Here is a 16,848-nt window from a genome sequence, read left to right as displayed (position 1 = left end):
ATATCTAGTTGAGTTGATTCCTTAAGATAATCAAGATGATGATTGTTTATAAGTTAGCAGCTTCTGGCTTCAAGTTTTTTTGATTAAAAGTAAACAAATACAGGCAATGCTTAGTACAAAAATAGGCTTGGGATGAATATGAAAATGGAATGAAGACACTAGTATGCGCAGATTAGTACTTTATTATTTAGGCACCCTTGCTTATAAACTAAAATAATGCTTATGGGGAAGGGGAGGAGGAGGGGTACTACTACTTGGTAACAACATTACAAGTAAAAGATTGTTATTCTCAATCATATTTGTTTTAAATTTATTGGTATTTGATAAGCTTCTTTTTAGTTTTGATTTCTTATTTTGATAAAATGATTAGTTCTAAACATTAAACATGGTTGAGAGGGAATCTGGTGTTGTTTGGAGAAGATCAAATATACCTCTTGTAAGTGCATTTTGGTAGTTCATTTAGTCTTTTTTTTTTTTTTTTTTTTTTTTTTTTTTTTTGTATTTATTAAGAAACTTATTATTTTGTTATCAATACAAACAAGTGTTATTTGTTATTAGTTGCAATGTGTAACATTACATCTATCTCAATAAACAATTTTCTAATTGTTCATTAAGATTTCTGCTTTCTCATTCATTTTTATGATTTTCAGAGAATAACAGCTTTTTTTTAATTTGTCTATAAAGTTTATTTTGAGTTTCCAGTTGTTAACTGGCTGCAGTAAAGGGTTATTAACTGACCTCACATTTTTAGTGTGGAGATGATGAAGATGTTTGGGATGATAGTGTTTTGATTAAAGCATATGACAAAGCAGTTGCAAGCATAAGGGTTTTTTTTTTTTTTTTAACGTTTTTAATGTGTGATTTAGCTAAACTACATTTTTTTTCAATACATTTGAAAAGGCTAATTGTTATTGTTTACAATCTTTTGTGTAAATTTTAATTTATTACCTATTGTTAATACTTACTATTTCAGAGTGATTCTCAATCCAAAGTACCTCAATCTAAGTATGTTCACTGCCATTTTGCTGATGATGTTGCTTGTTTTTTTTGTTTTTTTTTACCTTTACTTTTTTTTTTTTTTTTTGGATTGATTAAAAAATGTTTTGTTTTAGATCACAAAGGAAAAGAAGAAATAGGGGTCCTAACAATAGAAAGAATAAAAAAGTATTTTTACAAAAACCTCATTTTTAATTTCCTGTGTATTTGTTCCCTTTTTAGGATAAACCAATAAGTTTTGACCAATCATCAAACTCATCCTCTTTTGAACAATCATCAAACTCATCATCTTTTTCTATATTGGGTGAACTTGATTGCAAATTTATATGCAGCATATATTGCTTATAAACAAATTAAATTTAAGTATAGATAAGAAATGCAAAAAAAAAAAAAACTATTTTTAACCATGAAATTATTTTAAATAGAACATGCAAATAATCTTTTAACATTTAGTCGATTTTTTAAATAATTCTAAAAAGTGATAGTTGGGTTGAACAGCAAATGACGTTCCACCAATTGGTTGGAGTTGTGAACAACTTTTTTATATTAAATGGAAATCAAGCATTTTTTTTAGGTAATTTTGATTTCTGTTGATTTCTGACTATTTTTCTAAATGAAATGATATCAAGAAATAATTAGGAGATTGGGAGAACAATATTATTTTTAAAAAATTGCCAGTCATCATAAATTTTTTTTTTTGTTTGAAAAAAAAGACTAGCTTGACAGAAATGAAGCCAACTTGGTGGAGGGTCTCATCCAATCCACCTACCTCCACAATAGTGCCAGACATCTCACGGGGATTAATCTTGTTCAAATTAGATTTATTCTTGTTTGCAAGTTATCGATGCTCCAAAAATATTTTGTTAATATGACTTAATGAAATTAACATTATTATGGTCTATTGATTTGTTTACATAGTAAGCAACGAAGATTCTTCCACAGTGTATTATCAAATTGCTTTACTATTTTATGCAGATATGCATATCAACTTATATACATTAAATGTTAGTTTCCAGTACGTATGTTTTACCGGGCAAAACTTAATGGCTTATCCGACTCGGATGAAAGCACCTTTTTTTATTAGACATTATTTTACCTTTCTTTTTTTTTCTTTTAATTGGTAGTTGAGCTTTAAAAATTTTAAATTTACTAAGGTAATTAGGCTTTTTAAAATTTAGGATTTAGGAATTGTATTAATTTCCCAGTTAAACAGGTCGTTGTCTTAGTTCGGTAGGTATTTATTTTTTACTTCATAAGACTTGGAAGGTCGGCTCAAAGTGTCTATCCCCCTACTCTGAGGATGGGCTTTACTACGAAGCTACCATTTTGTCTATTGATATTGAGGCTTGTGTTGCTGATGTACAATACGATTATTACGGTAACAAAGAGAAGGTAGATTTGGATGAGTTGCTTACTATAGAGAGCAAAGACAACAAAAAAGCAGAAACTAGTTTTGAAAGCCAAGAAGATTCGATTGTCGAAGAATTAGCTAATCAATACACTGAAAAATATTCGGTTAGATTTTTCTTCAAATTTTTTCATTTACAAATTTTTGGGGAAAAATCTGTTTATAAACCCAAAAAAAAGATTAGAAATTCTTTTATTTTCATTGTTAATATCTTTCTGAAAGAATAAGCAGTGGAGAGTATCTGACATCTGCTTTATTCGTGAAGAAGATGATTTTTTCAAGCAAGCTGTCGTCAATGAATTTATCTCTTCAACACAATGTAAAGTCACCTTCACCTTTGATCATAAAACGTAAGCAATTGATTATTTAAACTTCTTTCTCGTTTCTTTACAAAGTTTCTGTGTTTTTTTTTTTTGTTTTTTGCAGTGCTGAAGTTGCAATATCTTCCTTATTTTCACCGTCTAAAGTTCAACGCATGTACAGAGGTAGTTGTAAAGTTCAACGCATTTATGAAAGGGTTATAGCTAGAATAAAAGATATATCAGTTTTTATTTAAATCTTAAATAGAAAGTGGATTTTATTTAGCTTCTCATAATAAGTGTTGGTCTGACCTGAGGAAAGTGATACGTCCTGGAAATTATTTGTATAACAATAGACCAGTGCTTCCATCTGACGAATTAGAATTTCCTGAAGTACCGAAGGGATTCGACGTGAGTTTAATTAAACTATAAATTATCCTAATTAAAATTTGCACAACCTTTAAAAGTAAATGAGTGTAGCATGTGTATTAAAAAAAAACAACTTAAGTTTAATGTGCATGTAGATATGTAAATTATCTTTTCTCTTTTTCAGCCGCCAATGTTTCCTTCCTTCTTAACGCAAACCACTTCAAATAATTTTTCCTCGTTATACGTAAGTTTAAAACTTCTGTTCGTTTAAATTTGTTGTGGTTAAGTAAAATATTTTAAGAACGAAACTTCAAAAGAAAAATATTTAACTACCAATCTGAAGTGAGTTTTTCTTTTTCTCTCCCCTCCCCTTTGCTCCCTCCCTCCCCTTTGCTCCCTCCCTCCTCTATCTTCCATTGATTTGGAAAACTATTAAGTTCATTAAAAATATAGTTTTGTAATGGTAGAATGGTTCTATACCACCACCACCTGCAAATTTGCCGCCGTTTCCTAGTCCCCCCTTGGTACCCGATGCAGTGCGAGCTGGAGACGAAGAGGCACTTGCTGGAATGCTTATGTCTTGGTATATGAGTGGTTATCGTACTGGATATTACCAGGTTGGTCAGAAACTATTTTTAATTGTATATTCTCAAGCGTAAATATTTGATTTTTATATTAGATTTTACACCAAGCCTTATTGTAGTTCTTATTGATTATGTTTTATACGTAAGTATTCGATTATTGTTATCTTTGTATTGGCATGTCATAGTTTTATATAACAAAAACAGTTGAATAAAATAGGTTTATGAAACGTTTGTGATAATTTAGGGAATGCGTTCCTCGGATTGTGGTACAGAATTAAACAAAGGAAAAACTGATGAGTTTAAAGCAAAACATGTGGATGTAAAACAAGATATAATGAGCGAGGTTGAGACGACCGACGGAGAACCTTCCGTCATTGAAATATCGAACGTGAGAATTGAAGGCTCCTAATTATATGTGACTTGTTTTACCATACTTTTTACTGCGAGCCTTGTCGCAAAAAAATGCTCTTCACGCTAAAAGCTCTCCACTTTTAACGTTCGACTTTAAAAAGAGTTTGTTTTTTTTTTTAAAAAAAAAAAAAAGAAAACTTGTGGAAAAAAGAGCCTAGATGAATTGTTACTTATGTTTCAGTTTCTATATTTAACAAATAGACCTTTAACGATGCTTCGTTTTATTAAGGGAATTTGGCTTAATCTGCTTATGCTAACAAAACTATGATTGTGAAAATTTTAAGGAGGAAAGTAAAATTAACTGCTCTTTTGATTAAAATGAAGTTAAGAGAAGAACGCCAGCTAAACAGTTGCTGGCCATTGTCACAAGAAAAGAGACGGGTTCTGCAAAATTAATGATCTGATAGGAAATGTTACTCAAAAAAAACTGAATCAGGCAAACTTTGTGTTCTCTTTAAGCTTCAGCCGTATGTACAATTTGGCAGAAACAATGTTTTATTTAGCAAATGAAGTTTACGCGCAACAGTGGTTTGGGGTGACTTAAAACTTTTTCCGTTTTTATTGAATATTTAAATCATGAGTGATCGAAATTTAACAGCGGGCAATCGCGCGATTCGATTAATAGTCAATCGAATTAAAAATGTAATGAACAAAGTTATTACTGGTATTATGCAGTTTTAACTGCCATCAATTAAATTGATTAACCATTACAGTTGTTTTAAAAAATTAGTTTAAACTATTTTGGTCATCACTGTTCCCCAGAAATGCACTTAGCCCTAACATGACCCGGGAAAATCTTTTAGGTGGGTGAAAAAGTTCACCTTATAGTTTTCAAAAATGTAAACCTTGAAATCAGGTATTAAAGTATGACAGAGAAATTTGTATTTTAAACTTCACCAAAGAAAAGGTTTTAATGACATAAATAACAACTCAGTTATTTTTACAGCATGCAATGCTTACATTATATATTCTTTTGAAGTTTATTGCGCTGGATATTAAACCTGATATTATTATAATTTGTATTAAAGAATTAGGGGAAATATCTAACCAATCTGGCAGTAAATTTAAAGGAATAACTACATAATAAGAGTACTTTGCATTTAAAGTATATAGTTATGAGTTTTGAACAAAAAGTATCATTGATTGAAATGCCTCTAACAAAAAACCATGGAGAAAAGCGAAAAGTTATCTACTTTATTTGTTTTAAAAATGCTCAAAGTAAATTAACTGAATTTGCTAAGCAAAGACTATTAGAAGTTTTGAGAAAAAAAAAAATTGATTTTGAAGATGCCCGTGTCCCAAAAATTGTTTGTGAAAGTTCCAGATCATCCATCAGAAGGCTAGGTGATGGGTATTCTGCTCCAATGCCAGAGCTTTTTGGTTTTGTGTCTACTACACTGTCCAAAGAAACACAGGCAACTACCATTTTTGATTGTTTAATTTGCGGCGTTGCAAGAGTTAAAATAAAAGCTGTTCATCCAAAGGCTGCAACAAGCAACTCAGATAAAAAAAGAACTGCTAAAGATAGAGAAACGTTCAAGCCGTCTGACTAGTGTTTGTAAGTGCAGGCTTCATTCCTGGAAAAAATCAACACTTCAGCAAAATCTATTTGAGTTAGCATCAGAAAACCAGGTGGCTTATAAAGCTATTGCCGAACATGTTCTCAGTACCGCTTCAGTTATGTAATGCAAGCTCAAGTCAATACTGGTTTGTCTAACAACAAAATGTATGAGCTGGTATCCACTTTAAATAACAATAGTAGCAAAAAACTAGTTGAACCAAGTTTCCGCAAAAAATTACAAAAATTAACCGAAGAATACCTTAATGATTTTGAAAACACATCTATGATGTGTGACTTAGAGAAAGTTGCTAAGTCTTTGAAAACAGTTTTTTATTGCAAAAATATCAGAGAGGTCTATGAGAAAATGCTGAGTAAAAGAGACATTCTTTCGGATCACATTACCAAAATGGTCATTAATGGGTATGGAGGATTTTTGAAGGTGAGCTTAGGAATCATAACTCAGACATTTCTGAATCAGTAATATCATCTTTCTCAAAAAACCTTCTTCATCAAAACAGTTCTAAAGCTTCCAGTGTCATCCAACAGCTGATGGTTGCAATTAGCAAGGATTTGCCTGAAACTTATGCCAAGGTCAAAATTTTGATGGATCTTGTGGATGCAGATGAGCAACAATGGTGTGTTGGTGAATCATCAGTTCCAGAGATCTGCATCAAACAGGGTCCCAAGAACAATCAAAAAAGCTTACAATCAATATATCACTGCCGGAAAAAATATCAAAACAGCAAAAGATTTTGAAAACATGGTTAAACTTCCAATTTTGAACTAATTTCAGAACAAGACTAAAACACTGTTTGGCAGACTTCAACGCCAAACAGATATAAATTCTCCACTTAATTTGATCATATGTCAATTATGGTTTTTGTTATTAAATAAAGAGTTTTAACAGTAAAGTTATTGCTACTAGCCTCTCAAAATGTGATGGTTCTAATCTTTTAAAATTAAAAAGAATTTTTGTCATAAATTGATGTTTATCAAATACCTGTTATAAGAAATGTTAAAATATCTTAAAAAATTAATAAAGAATGTCTTTGATATACTTAAAAAAAGAATCAATAAATGTGCTGAAAAAATGCGAAACTGAGTTGTCATTTGGGCAATAAAAAAAACCTTATTTTTAGAGAAATTTTGAATGTTAATTTCTCAGGCATACTTTAATGACTTATTTCAAAGCTTACATTTTTGTAAACTAAAAGGTATACTCCTTGAACAACCAAAAGGATTTTCTCGGGTCATGAGGTTAGAGCTAAATACAATTTCGGGGAACAGAACCATTTTAAAGTGTTTCTAATAACCATAAAGGTCGTTTTCAAAATCGCTTTCACCATTTTATTTCATTAAATATCAGTGTTTAATGAGTTTGAAACAATAACAGAAAAAAAACTATACACATTTCCCGCATATATATTAACACAACATTTTTTGAAATAAAAAATACGCAAGAATGATTTGGGATTTTATTTTTTTGCATAGTAATTTGTCGGCTATGCAGAGGAAATGTCTGACGAACTATTAAAAAAAATGAAGATCATTTATTTTAATTGAAAGCTTTAAAGTAGACGCTCATAGTTGATTATTTTGATTATAAATCATATTTCTTGATAATTTATTGTTTTAACAGCGAAATATTTTTTAAAATAATTTATATTGAGTGACAGTATTGCTTTAATGCACGATTTTCGCCGAAACTTTTAGTTTTCAATTCTTTGTTGAATTAGTCATTTTTTTCGGTTTAACGATTACATGGGTCGGCTGCCCATGTGAATTTAAAAAAATTGAATGGGAGTAGGTTTATCGTAACAGCCTGACAGAATCTTTGATATTAATTTATATGCAAAAAAAAATGGTGGACAAAAAAAGTTAATATTGAAAAGTATGTTTTTTTGGTTCCTTTTTTTTTTTTTTTTTTTTTTTTTATCAAAAAGAAATAGTAAAAATTATAATTTTGCAAAAATTTTGGTTCAAGATATGACATTAAGTGTTCAGAAAAAAATGTGTGGTAAAAATTTTGTAAGGGCTTTTAATTTCGTCATCTGAAAATGTTGGTAAATCTTGTTGGCAGCTGGTAGAATATTATAGAGAGTGTAGCTCAGCAGATAACAATGAAAAATATGAATATTGGGTCACTAAAGTTAAGAATGTTCTACGTATGAAAGATAATTTATCGGATGCTTATAGACAATTACTATCGACGTTTATTTTCGCTATCACTTGTCTAGAAAAGAAAATTGGAATTTAGCAGGAAGAAACAAAGACTTTTAAGTAAAAACTAAATATCCTATCTTGATACGCTTTGTATCAAGATAGGATATTTAGTTTTTACTTAAAAGTCTTTGTTTGTTGTTAGAAAGAAAATTGAAAAACAAAGTATTAATGTTAGAAGACCTGTAAAAGAGTTTTGGGATAGCAGTGCCCAATCTAAACGTAGAAAAACTGAGGATTTAGGGAAGGAAAGATCAAGTATCGAACTGTTATTTCCAGCTGAAACGAAGTTGAGAGAAAAGCGTCAGCTAAAATCTGCGAAACAGTTGAAAGGTATTGTCACAAGAAAAGATACACATCTTTAACTGCAGATGAAGCTTAGGCAGTTGTTGTTGATGCCAAACAAACAGTAGAATTTAATACGTCAAAGTTGAAACGATCATAATTGTGATTTGTATTCTCCATATAAAACTAATTTACTTTTGCATGAAAAAAATGTTAATTTAAAAATATGTCACTGAATCATTTGTAGAGATACCTCTTCAAGAGTTATTAGAAAATGTGATTTCCTCCTTTCCTCTAAATTGTCTTGAAGGTATTCGCATTGTCACAAAATGGGCCGTGATAACACATCGGGACAAGCTGAATGTAAGTAGCTATTTCAAGATGTAACAGTTTTCGACTGAAGCATTTTTTTTAGATAACTATCGCTCAAATACATTTATAAATAGATAATGTAGATAGTTCTGGCAAGACGATTATTTGGAGAAATCCCATTACGTGCTCTTCTAGGAGTTGCAGACCATTTAAGTTAACTTTTGCCAAATAAACTACAATAATAAAACAACTTTTATCCAATCAAAACGAGATTCTGAAGAATTTTCTAATAAAAATTGTTATATTTAGATAATTCGTAACATTTATAGATAGAATTCAGTTATTTACAATAAAGAAGCAATAAAGCTGGATCTCCAATAAAAATCCTCGAAATGAGTTTAAATTTCGAAGTGGGACGAAATGGTTTTAATTTTGTGGTTATAATTATGTTAATGTTGATGAACGGACGTTACATGAAGTTATCAAAATCAGAGTAGTGTAACAAGCAGTTTTGAAATAACATTTGGACTTAAAAAAAAGAATGAAAAATTTCGAAATTACGCAATTCTATTTGAAACTTCAAAATTACTCGGAAAATATGAAAATTAGTATTTAAAACATGAGAATAAATTTAAATTTGAAATTTTTTTCTCCATGTTTTTTAGCTACATTTACCCATTAAAATATACTTTTTTGTGTGCTTGAAACGTATAAAGCACCAAACAAAAGCACCGCAGTCAGAAAAAGTAAAATTAACATTCTCATTTATTAATTACTCTAAAATTTTTGCTTTATCTTATTTTAAGACTTACAGTTTTACCAGCTTGAAGACGAAAAATTCACTTAAAGTAAATTTTTTTGCATGAATTTCTTAGTCAAATATATAAATGCTAATTATATTAGTTATATATTCAATATTTAACATACATATTTAACATATATATATATATATATATATATATATATATATATATATATATATATATATATATATATATATATATATATATATGTATGTATGTATGCATTTATATATATATATACATATGTGTATATATATATATGTATATACACACACACACACACACACAAACACTTATCTATTTGAGTCCTGATAACATTAAAAATCTTAGCACTGATCAGTACAGTGCATAACATCTGTTAAAACTGGGGTTCTGCTAGAGAATAGCGTTGCGAGAAATTGGTCCTGTTTTTCACAGTAGATGGCCAATGATACTGTCTTAAGATTTTTGATAAATCTGGAATGGCAGTGAACAACAAATTGAGTTCTCACTGGAGCTCAAGCCCATCAGTTAGCCACTCACCTACACACGAGCGGTGTAATGTTCTACGCAAATATTTCTTGTTCATTAGTATCAACCCATGAATTCCATCGTGACGGAATCACCGATTTGAGCTTATTTTCCACATTTATGTTATAAAAATTAAAAAACTGTAATAGGCATATTGTTATTCTATATGAATATAGAATAACAATATGCACATTACAGTTTTTTTATTTTTATAACATACACTACCGGCAATTAATTTGAGACCAGTGGTTAAAAACGGTATTTACATTTCAAAAATAAATATATCTGATTATAAAAAATTGCACTTCTTTATTTTTGGATCAAAAATAAATAGAGCACAATAAATATGTGGATAGAATAGGATATGGGCATTTTTGCACCCAAAAATTTTCTTATGTACAAAAGTATACAAAAGTGTATGTGCTAAGTTCTTCCAGCATAAAAGACAATACAAGTATTATTTTTAACTGTTACTTAATTTTGATTAATGACTTGTAATTGATATTGAAAATATAATTTTTCTCATTGGTAGCTTCTTGTAGATACTTTATGTAGATCCAATATAGTATATTATGACTTTCAAATGAATATACAAATATTGTATGGTTTGAGCTGTTTATTTTTTTTTAGTTTCTATTTTGTTGTACTAAAATGGCTCCAGTTCGAGAATTAAGCTTTGAACAGAGAGTTCGCATTGTTTTACTTGATGAAGAAGGTGTTTCAGAAAGAAAAATTACAAAAAGAATAAAAAAATCAACGACAGGAGTTCACAATAAAATCAAGCGTTTGAAGGAAATTGGTCAATATTGTGACTTACCGTGACCTGGACAGCCTAGAAAGATAGATGAACATGGTGATCGTCGTATTACGAGATTATCTATGTCAAACAGAAAATTAACAGCTCCACAAATAGTGAGAGAATACCATGAAACTGCTGAAAAACTTGTTTGTATCGGGACAATAAGAAACCGATTGATGAAAGCTGGACTTTGAGGGCGCGTAGCTGCCAAAAAACCGTTGCTAAGGAAAGCAAATAAGGTAAAACGACTACAATGGGCTCGCAAACATGCCAACCGGATAATAAGTCAATGGAAAGCAGTAGTATGGAGCGATGAGTCCAAGTTTGAATTATTAAGCAACAAGAGAAGAATATTTGTACGCCGGCACCAGAATGAACGTAACATTCCGCAGTGCATTGTGCCTACTGTTAACCATGGAGGAGGTTCAATAATGGTATGGGGTTGTTTTGTAGGTCACAAAATAGGAGATTTGATCAGAGTTCGTGGAATTATGAAAAAGGAGCAATACAGAGAAATTTTGGAGAATCATGCCATTCCATCTGCTCATCGAATGGTAGTTCGACGCCAGCCTGTTTTTATGCAAGATAATGACTCAAAGCACAAATCTAAATTTTGTACAAATTATCTGAATCAACTAGTACAAGAAAAAACCCTTACTTTTATGGAGTGGCCGGGGCAATCACCAGACCTCAATCCCATTAAACTTCTTTGGGATGAAATTGACCGGTATGTGAAGAAATTCCAATTAAAATCTGAGGAACATTTATGGGAGTTACTGCAAAAGGATTGGAAAGCTGTAACCATGGAAACTTTAAACAAATAAATCTTTCGTATGCCAACAATATGTGAAGCAGTAATGAAGAAACGTGGTGGTTATTTTGATGAACGCAAAGTTTGAAACTTGTGCGAAATAATAAAGACCTTATAATTTAACTTTTTCATGTTTGTTAAGTTTTCTATTTGTTTAAAAATATTTGTGAAGAAAACTAAATAAAGTATATTTCATGAACTAATTTGTAGTTTCTTTATTCACTGAGATCGAAAAAAACATAAACGATAATATAACTGATAGATTTAATTGATTTTTACTAGAATTACTGTTTTCTCATCACTGGTCTCAAATTAATTGCCGGTAGTGTAAATGTGGAAAATAAGCTCAAATCGGTGATTCCGTCACGATTGAATTCACCAACCGCATTTTTCTTGCTCATAATACTCTATTAGCAAGCTCGTTACTCTTAAGGTGGTACACCCCCATTCTAAAAAATTTCCTTAAAATAATCAATACAAAATTAAAACTACAATACACAAGTTAAAACAAGTATGTTGACTTTTTTTTTTTTAAATAAGAAATCTCGATTGCCCAACTTTTGCCTCACTTATTCCATACGAATTGCCAAAATATGGGTGTAATTTAAAACAAGATAACTCCAGTTCTATATATCTTTTAACTCTGAAATTTTCACACTATGTTCCTAAAAGGTACGAAGAGGTTATGAACCAAAATCATGCATTAAAGATGCATAGAACATTTTAAAAATAATTTTCTTTTTATTTAAGAAAATTTTTAACAAAAAAACAAGAAAAAAAGATTTTAAACATACTTATACATCATATTTATTTGTAGTTTTGGTTCATTACCTAAGTCAATTTATAACAAAAACACCCTGAAAATTTCAAGTCAGCATATGGTCCCAAACTGAAAATATTGCGTTTTATAATTTAGGTATTTGGTAAAAATGACATTTTGAGAAAAACACAAAAAACAAAATAAAAGTTCGTTATATTAGGAAAAGAAGCACGAGCCCAATTAAAAACCTCCACTATTATATTGTGGGTCCTTTTCCAGTTCTTTTTCAATATCTATGTAACCTTTTTTGATGGCTCTAAGCTGTTTTCTCCTTATTTTACCTTTAGCACTTGATTTGTGATTTATTTTTTTAATTCGGTTGCAGTCCAATTTACGAAGTCCTTCCTGCATAAATATACTTGGTTCGATACCTCCAGCACTAATTACTTTTTCAACTGCTGTGCTTCCATCATTAAATGCTATAATAGCTTAGTTCATACTAATCTCAAGAACTTTTTTACCAATAAAAAAATCTTTAGGACATCTTTTCCATATTAAGGCATTCAGACTTTCATTGTTATTTTGAGTTTGTCCGTGCAAACATTTTGATAATAATGTTTCATTTATCAAATCTGTAAATATAGGCATAAGATGATTTAGAAATAATATCTTTGGTTTCATTGGCTGCGCTTGACATACTTGCAGAAGCTACTCCATTATAAATATTTAACAAATTGTTATTTATTACACTATAGTTTTTAAAATTCATAGGAGATGGCATGTTCATTACTGCAGCAAATTTGCATATAGATTGATAACCTTTACCAATTTCACGAAAAGCAGTAACGATTTGAAAATTTACTGATGCAGTAGGAACACCTGGAGTACTTTTAGATTTTTTAGTAGAAAACTGAGACGTGTGCCATCCTTTGCTAAATTGGCAACAAAGGCACTGTAAAGTTAAATAAAAACAAAAACCTTTCTTGCTTTTTAAATCATTTTCTAAACAAACTTCATTTCCACATTCGGGGCATTTAAACTCACTAACCATTAGTTTTAAAATATTAAAGTTTATAATGATGTAATTTTTTTGACTTCCAGATATTTCAGTGTTTACTATTTTTTTGGAGCTTGCTGATAAACTTGGATCAGAAATTGATGTATCAAGGTGAATAAACTTTGAAGATTTTAGGTGTTGATTACAAGAAAACTTTCTTTTTTTAGTTCGAGCAATAGAACGTCCCATATCTTATTTAGCTATTTATTTATAAGAACATTAACAAATTAAAACAGCATGCAAGCACGATACATTTGATACATGTTCGCATTAGTAGTTCAAGCTATAGCTTTTAAAACAAACATGAAGCACAAAATGAACAAGCTGCAGTAGATAAGAGTTATTGATGTTTATAAGCTTGAGCAAGTTTACATTTTTTGTTTTAAAATGCGTTGCTATGGCGTTGTTACGGACTTCTCAATTTACTATGGCCACAAAACGCATAATTGTACACACTTATTTATTTATTTATTTATTTATTAAAAAAAAATTAGTAATATTGTTCTATGAAAAATTTTGAATTTAAAAAACCAATTTTCAAAAAATTGATTTTTTCTAAAAAATTTCAAAATTAATGGGGATGTACCACCTTAATCGCTACTTGGCTTTATTACTAATGCAGAGTGAGGATTTCAGATAAAGCTTAGTTAAATGTTGAACTCTCACTTTAAGTGGTAGAGTTTCTTGAGAAGCTTGATTTCGTAACATTGTAATATTTTGATCTATCCATCTTTAGATATATAACTCCATTTTCATTCAAAGATCTTTATTTTCTAGAAAGGACGGAGGTTTAGTGAAACAAACAAGTTACTACGCATTTTTTTAAGCTAATATTTTCTGTGTAGCAAACGTTGATCTTGAAATGATTTAGTTTTATTTAAACACGTAGAAGTATAAATAAAGGATCATAATCTTGCAATAAATTTTAGTAACTCACAAATCTGTTAGTTCAGTAACAAGAAAAAAGTACTTTGCAGAAACAAACCTTTTTTTTTTTTTTAAGTATTTCGTTCTAATAGATTCTTATTGAGCTATGTAAAAATCCACAACACTGAAAGTGAAGCTAAAGCTAATGCTGTTAAAAAGTAGAAATTCACTGCAAAAAGACAATAAAACTTACAGTATGGTAAATAGACTAAAATTATAACATCCTATTATAACATAGCAAATACTAAAAGTATTGAAATACAACACATAGTATATACATTACATCAAATATTAAAATGTGGTTATTCCCAGACACCTTTACAAAAAAGGTGCATGCACAATTAAAAACATGCTGGATATAAAAGATGTTACTTTTGTATCAAAACATTTTCTCAAATAAAATCCTTGTTTAAAGATAAAACATATGCTGAAAACTTCAGCATATTTTTGATGTTTAAAGCGTTAATCACAAGCTGAGATCAACTATTTTATTTTAAAAAATGGTATAAGAAAGCTTTTACACAGATTAATTTTTAGCTAGGTTTTAAACATTAAGTTTACAACCAATAAAGATATTTGTTTCATGTAAATAAAAACAAGAGACACTTCATCACTTAAAATGTCAATTAGCCAAAACTTCATGCATTATTGACAAACCATCAAAATATTAAAAAATAAAAGCTCTGAAAATCACAAACACTATAAAAACACATTTACATTATCTTTTCTGTTAAACCGGCAGACTTCACTTCATGTCAAATAAGTTGATCTGTCCTTTTATGCAGATATAAATTCCATACAGAACCTAAAAATCTTTTTTGTGATTGGCTTATTTTATTAGTTTCGTAAGGATTTTTAGCTATTTACACTATTGACATTTTGGTCGTTTAAACATTAAGACATGGGGCTCTAAAAAAACAAGAAGAGTAAGACAAATAAGTAGTAAAAATTATAGCAAGTTTAGTTTTAAATCAAATATTAGAAGTTACAAAAAGTAAAAAGCTTACCTGGTTTATGATGCATATAATGAACCCAACCTTGTGATTGTTGGATGCCAAGTGACCGCCATTCTTCTTCTGTTAAATAGCGATCCTTTGGAATTTTTTTTGCAAGTTCTTTAGGAATAATAACATGTCTAAATACATTATTTGATTTTAAAGAAGCAAGGTTTTAATGACGTACTGGGTATTAGTAACCATTTCCAAGAATGTTATCATACCATGTATAACAATAATAAGAATTGGTGGTTAACTGAAATCCATCATTTAAAAACCAAAAGCAGGATTTCAAAAATAAGTTTAGACAACACAAAAATTTAGTGGTAATCTAATTCATTAATTTACCACTTAATTCCAGGAATGTTATGTAAACATATATTTAAAGTTATACATGTTTAAAAAATGTTGGTAACATAACTTTTTGTAAATACTGTCTTTTTACTTATTTTTACTGAGTTTTTATATTTAGTTTTATAATCAGTTTTATTACAAGTTTAGTTTTTACCATAATTAAAAGGGTAATATTCTGTTAAATAATTTTGAAAACACATATTAGTTAAAGGTCAGCTTTAAATCATTCTTTTTAGACAATAGTCATAAAACTTTAAGGAGAAAATAAAATTTTGAGAAAACTAGTTACAAATCGATTATAACTTATGATAAGATACTGTGTAGCTATTTTCTTAATCAAGTATAACACAAACCAGCTTAAATATTACATACTGTGCACAAATTCTGGATAGGGGAAAAAAACATTAACTTATCTAAAGTGGTACTTCAGTTTAAATTAAAAGTAACTCAGCTGTTCAAGGTAAAATACCCAAACAAAGTATCTTACTTAAATACTAATACAATATAAGTAATAATAGTTCAATTTTCCGTAAAGAGTGCAGATAGCAAAGAGTAACTTTTATTATTTATAGATAGCAAAGAGGAACATTAATGCTTCAAGTAAACTACCTTTAACGTAAAATTGCTTATACAAAAGACTATTATTTGTTTTTCTGGCAGCTTAGAGATTAAAACCAACAAGCAAAAAAACTTTTGTGTGAAAAATTATTAACTACCTGTATTCATTTTCTTCATCAGTGTATCTATCAGAATAGTATATGTTATTATGAGTCGTCATTTTTGTTTGCCAAATCTTTTAAATTTCACGGGGACTTTGCAGTGATGAGACAGATAAATATCCTTCGTTTATAAAAATGACGAATTCAAAAGTCGCATCAATCACTTAAGTGCAAAAGTGATTGGCCAAATATCCTATACTAAAGCTGTTGATTGGCTCGGGTTAAGTTAGCGCCCAATGTTAACTAGAGTTTTTGTCTGGTGAAATGAGACTTTTTAAAACATTTTATAACCCATCTTTAGACATCATGCGGAACAGAACAACACAAATCTCAGTACCATTTCATTGACCCTCTTTTTTAAATATTGTTTGCATATATATTCCACAAAGTAAACATTTCTGCAAACCAAAAAATCTGACAAGTTCAGGGAGAAATTTTTGTTTTTAAACTCTAAAGTAGGTTGGTAGGATTTCTTATTTGAATTTCATAAAGAACGTGAACAGATAAGGAAAAGAAAGGTGTTTAAATTGGAAGCAAAAAAATCCCTAGACTTAAAAGTTTTCAACAAAGTATTTCTCCGGCTGGTGAAAAAAGTATTGAGAATTGTATGCTGAATTGTATTGGAATTTTTCTTTGAACACTCTTCACAACTATCCAAAAATGGTCCC

General features: G+C 29.7%; 2 protein-coding genes across 3 annotated transcripts; one reads left to right on the top strand and one right to left on the bottom strand.

Annotated features, from left to right (window-relative positions):
* Positions 1-162: 162 nt before the first annotated feature.
* LOC145187917 (uncharacterized) lies at positions 163-4,277 on the top strand. 2 transcript variants are annotated; one of them, XM_080064438.2, is made up of 12 exons: positions 163-272; positions 371-436; positions 752-826; positions 974-1,005; positions 1,113-1,164; positions 2,341-2,511; positions 2,627-2,754; positions 2,831-2,889; positions 2,990-3,114; positions 3,257-3,316; positions 3,540-3,689; positions 3,901-4,277. In XM_080064438.2, the coding sequence occupies exons 2-12, from the start codon at positions 386-388 to the stop codon at positions 4,063-4,065; spliced, it is 1,068 nt and encodes a 355-aa protein (XP_079920564.2). In that variant the 5' UTR covers positions 163-272; positions 371-385; the 3' UTR covers positions 4,066-4,277. The 2 variants fall into 2 exon arrangements, with proteins under 2 accessions (XP_079920564.2, XP_079920563.2); XM_080064437.2 differs by having other exon boundaries at positions 2,254-2,511.
* Positions 4,278-13,940: 9,663 nt separating this feature from the next.
* LOC145187475 (cyclin-dependent kinases regulatory subunit-like) lies at positions 13,941-16,337 on the bottom strand. Its single transcript, XM_090074570.1, has 3 exons — positions 16,178-16,337; positions 15,120-15,247; positions 13,941-15,021 (listed from the first exon to the last, which is right to left on the bottom strand). Exons 1-3 carry the CDS (start codon positions 16,237-16,239, stop codon positions 14,981-14,983), a joined length of 231 nt encoding a protein of 76 aa, XP_089930696.1. The 5' UTR covers positions 16,240-16,337; the 3' UTR covers positions 13,941-14,980.
* Between the last annotated feature and the right edge of the window lie 511 nt (positions 16,338-16,848).

This window comes from Hydra viridissima, unplaced genomic scaffold (assembly GCF_058129835.1).
Source record: "Hydra viridissima isolate aposymbiotic clone 2 unplaced genomic scaffold, HvirCarnegie_v1 scaffold_1, whole genome shotgun sequence".
Classification (NCBI taxonomy): domain Eukaryota; kingdom Metazoa; phylum Cnidaria; class Hydrozoa; order Anthoathecata; family Hydridae; genus Hydra; species Hydra viridissima.
This window is presented reverse-complemented; position numbering and strand designations above follow the sequence as displayed.

Bases quoted from the DNA above. Each gene is read 5' to 3' on its own strand.
- LOC145187917 (XM_080064437.2), top strand. From the start codon at position 386: ATGGTTGAGAGGGAATCTGGTGTTGTTTGGAGAAGATCAAATATACCT. The intron at 3,317-3,539 runs GTAAGTTTAAAA...TTGTAATGGTAG, and splicing joins ATAATTTTTCCTCGTTATAC to AATGGTTCTATACCACCACC. The intron at 3,690-3,900 runs GTTGGTCAGAAA...GTGATAATTTAG, and splicing joins ATCGTACTGGATATTACCAG to GGAATGCGTTCCTCGGATTG.
- LOC145187475 (XM_090074570.1), bottom strand. From the start codon at position 16,239: ATGACGACTCATAATAACATATACTATTCTGATAGATACACTGATGAA. The intron at 15,248-16,177 runs GTAGTTAATAAT...TAATGTATTTAG, and splicing joins GATGAAGAAAATGAATACAG to ACATGTTATTATTCCTAAAG. The intron at 15,022-15,119 runs GTAAGCTTTTTA...TTGTTTTTTTAG, and splicing joins TTATATGCATCATAAACCAG to AGCCCCATGTCTTAATGTTT.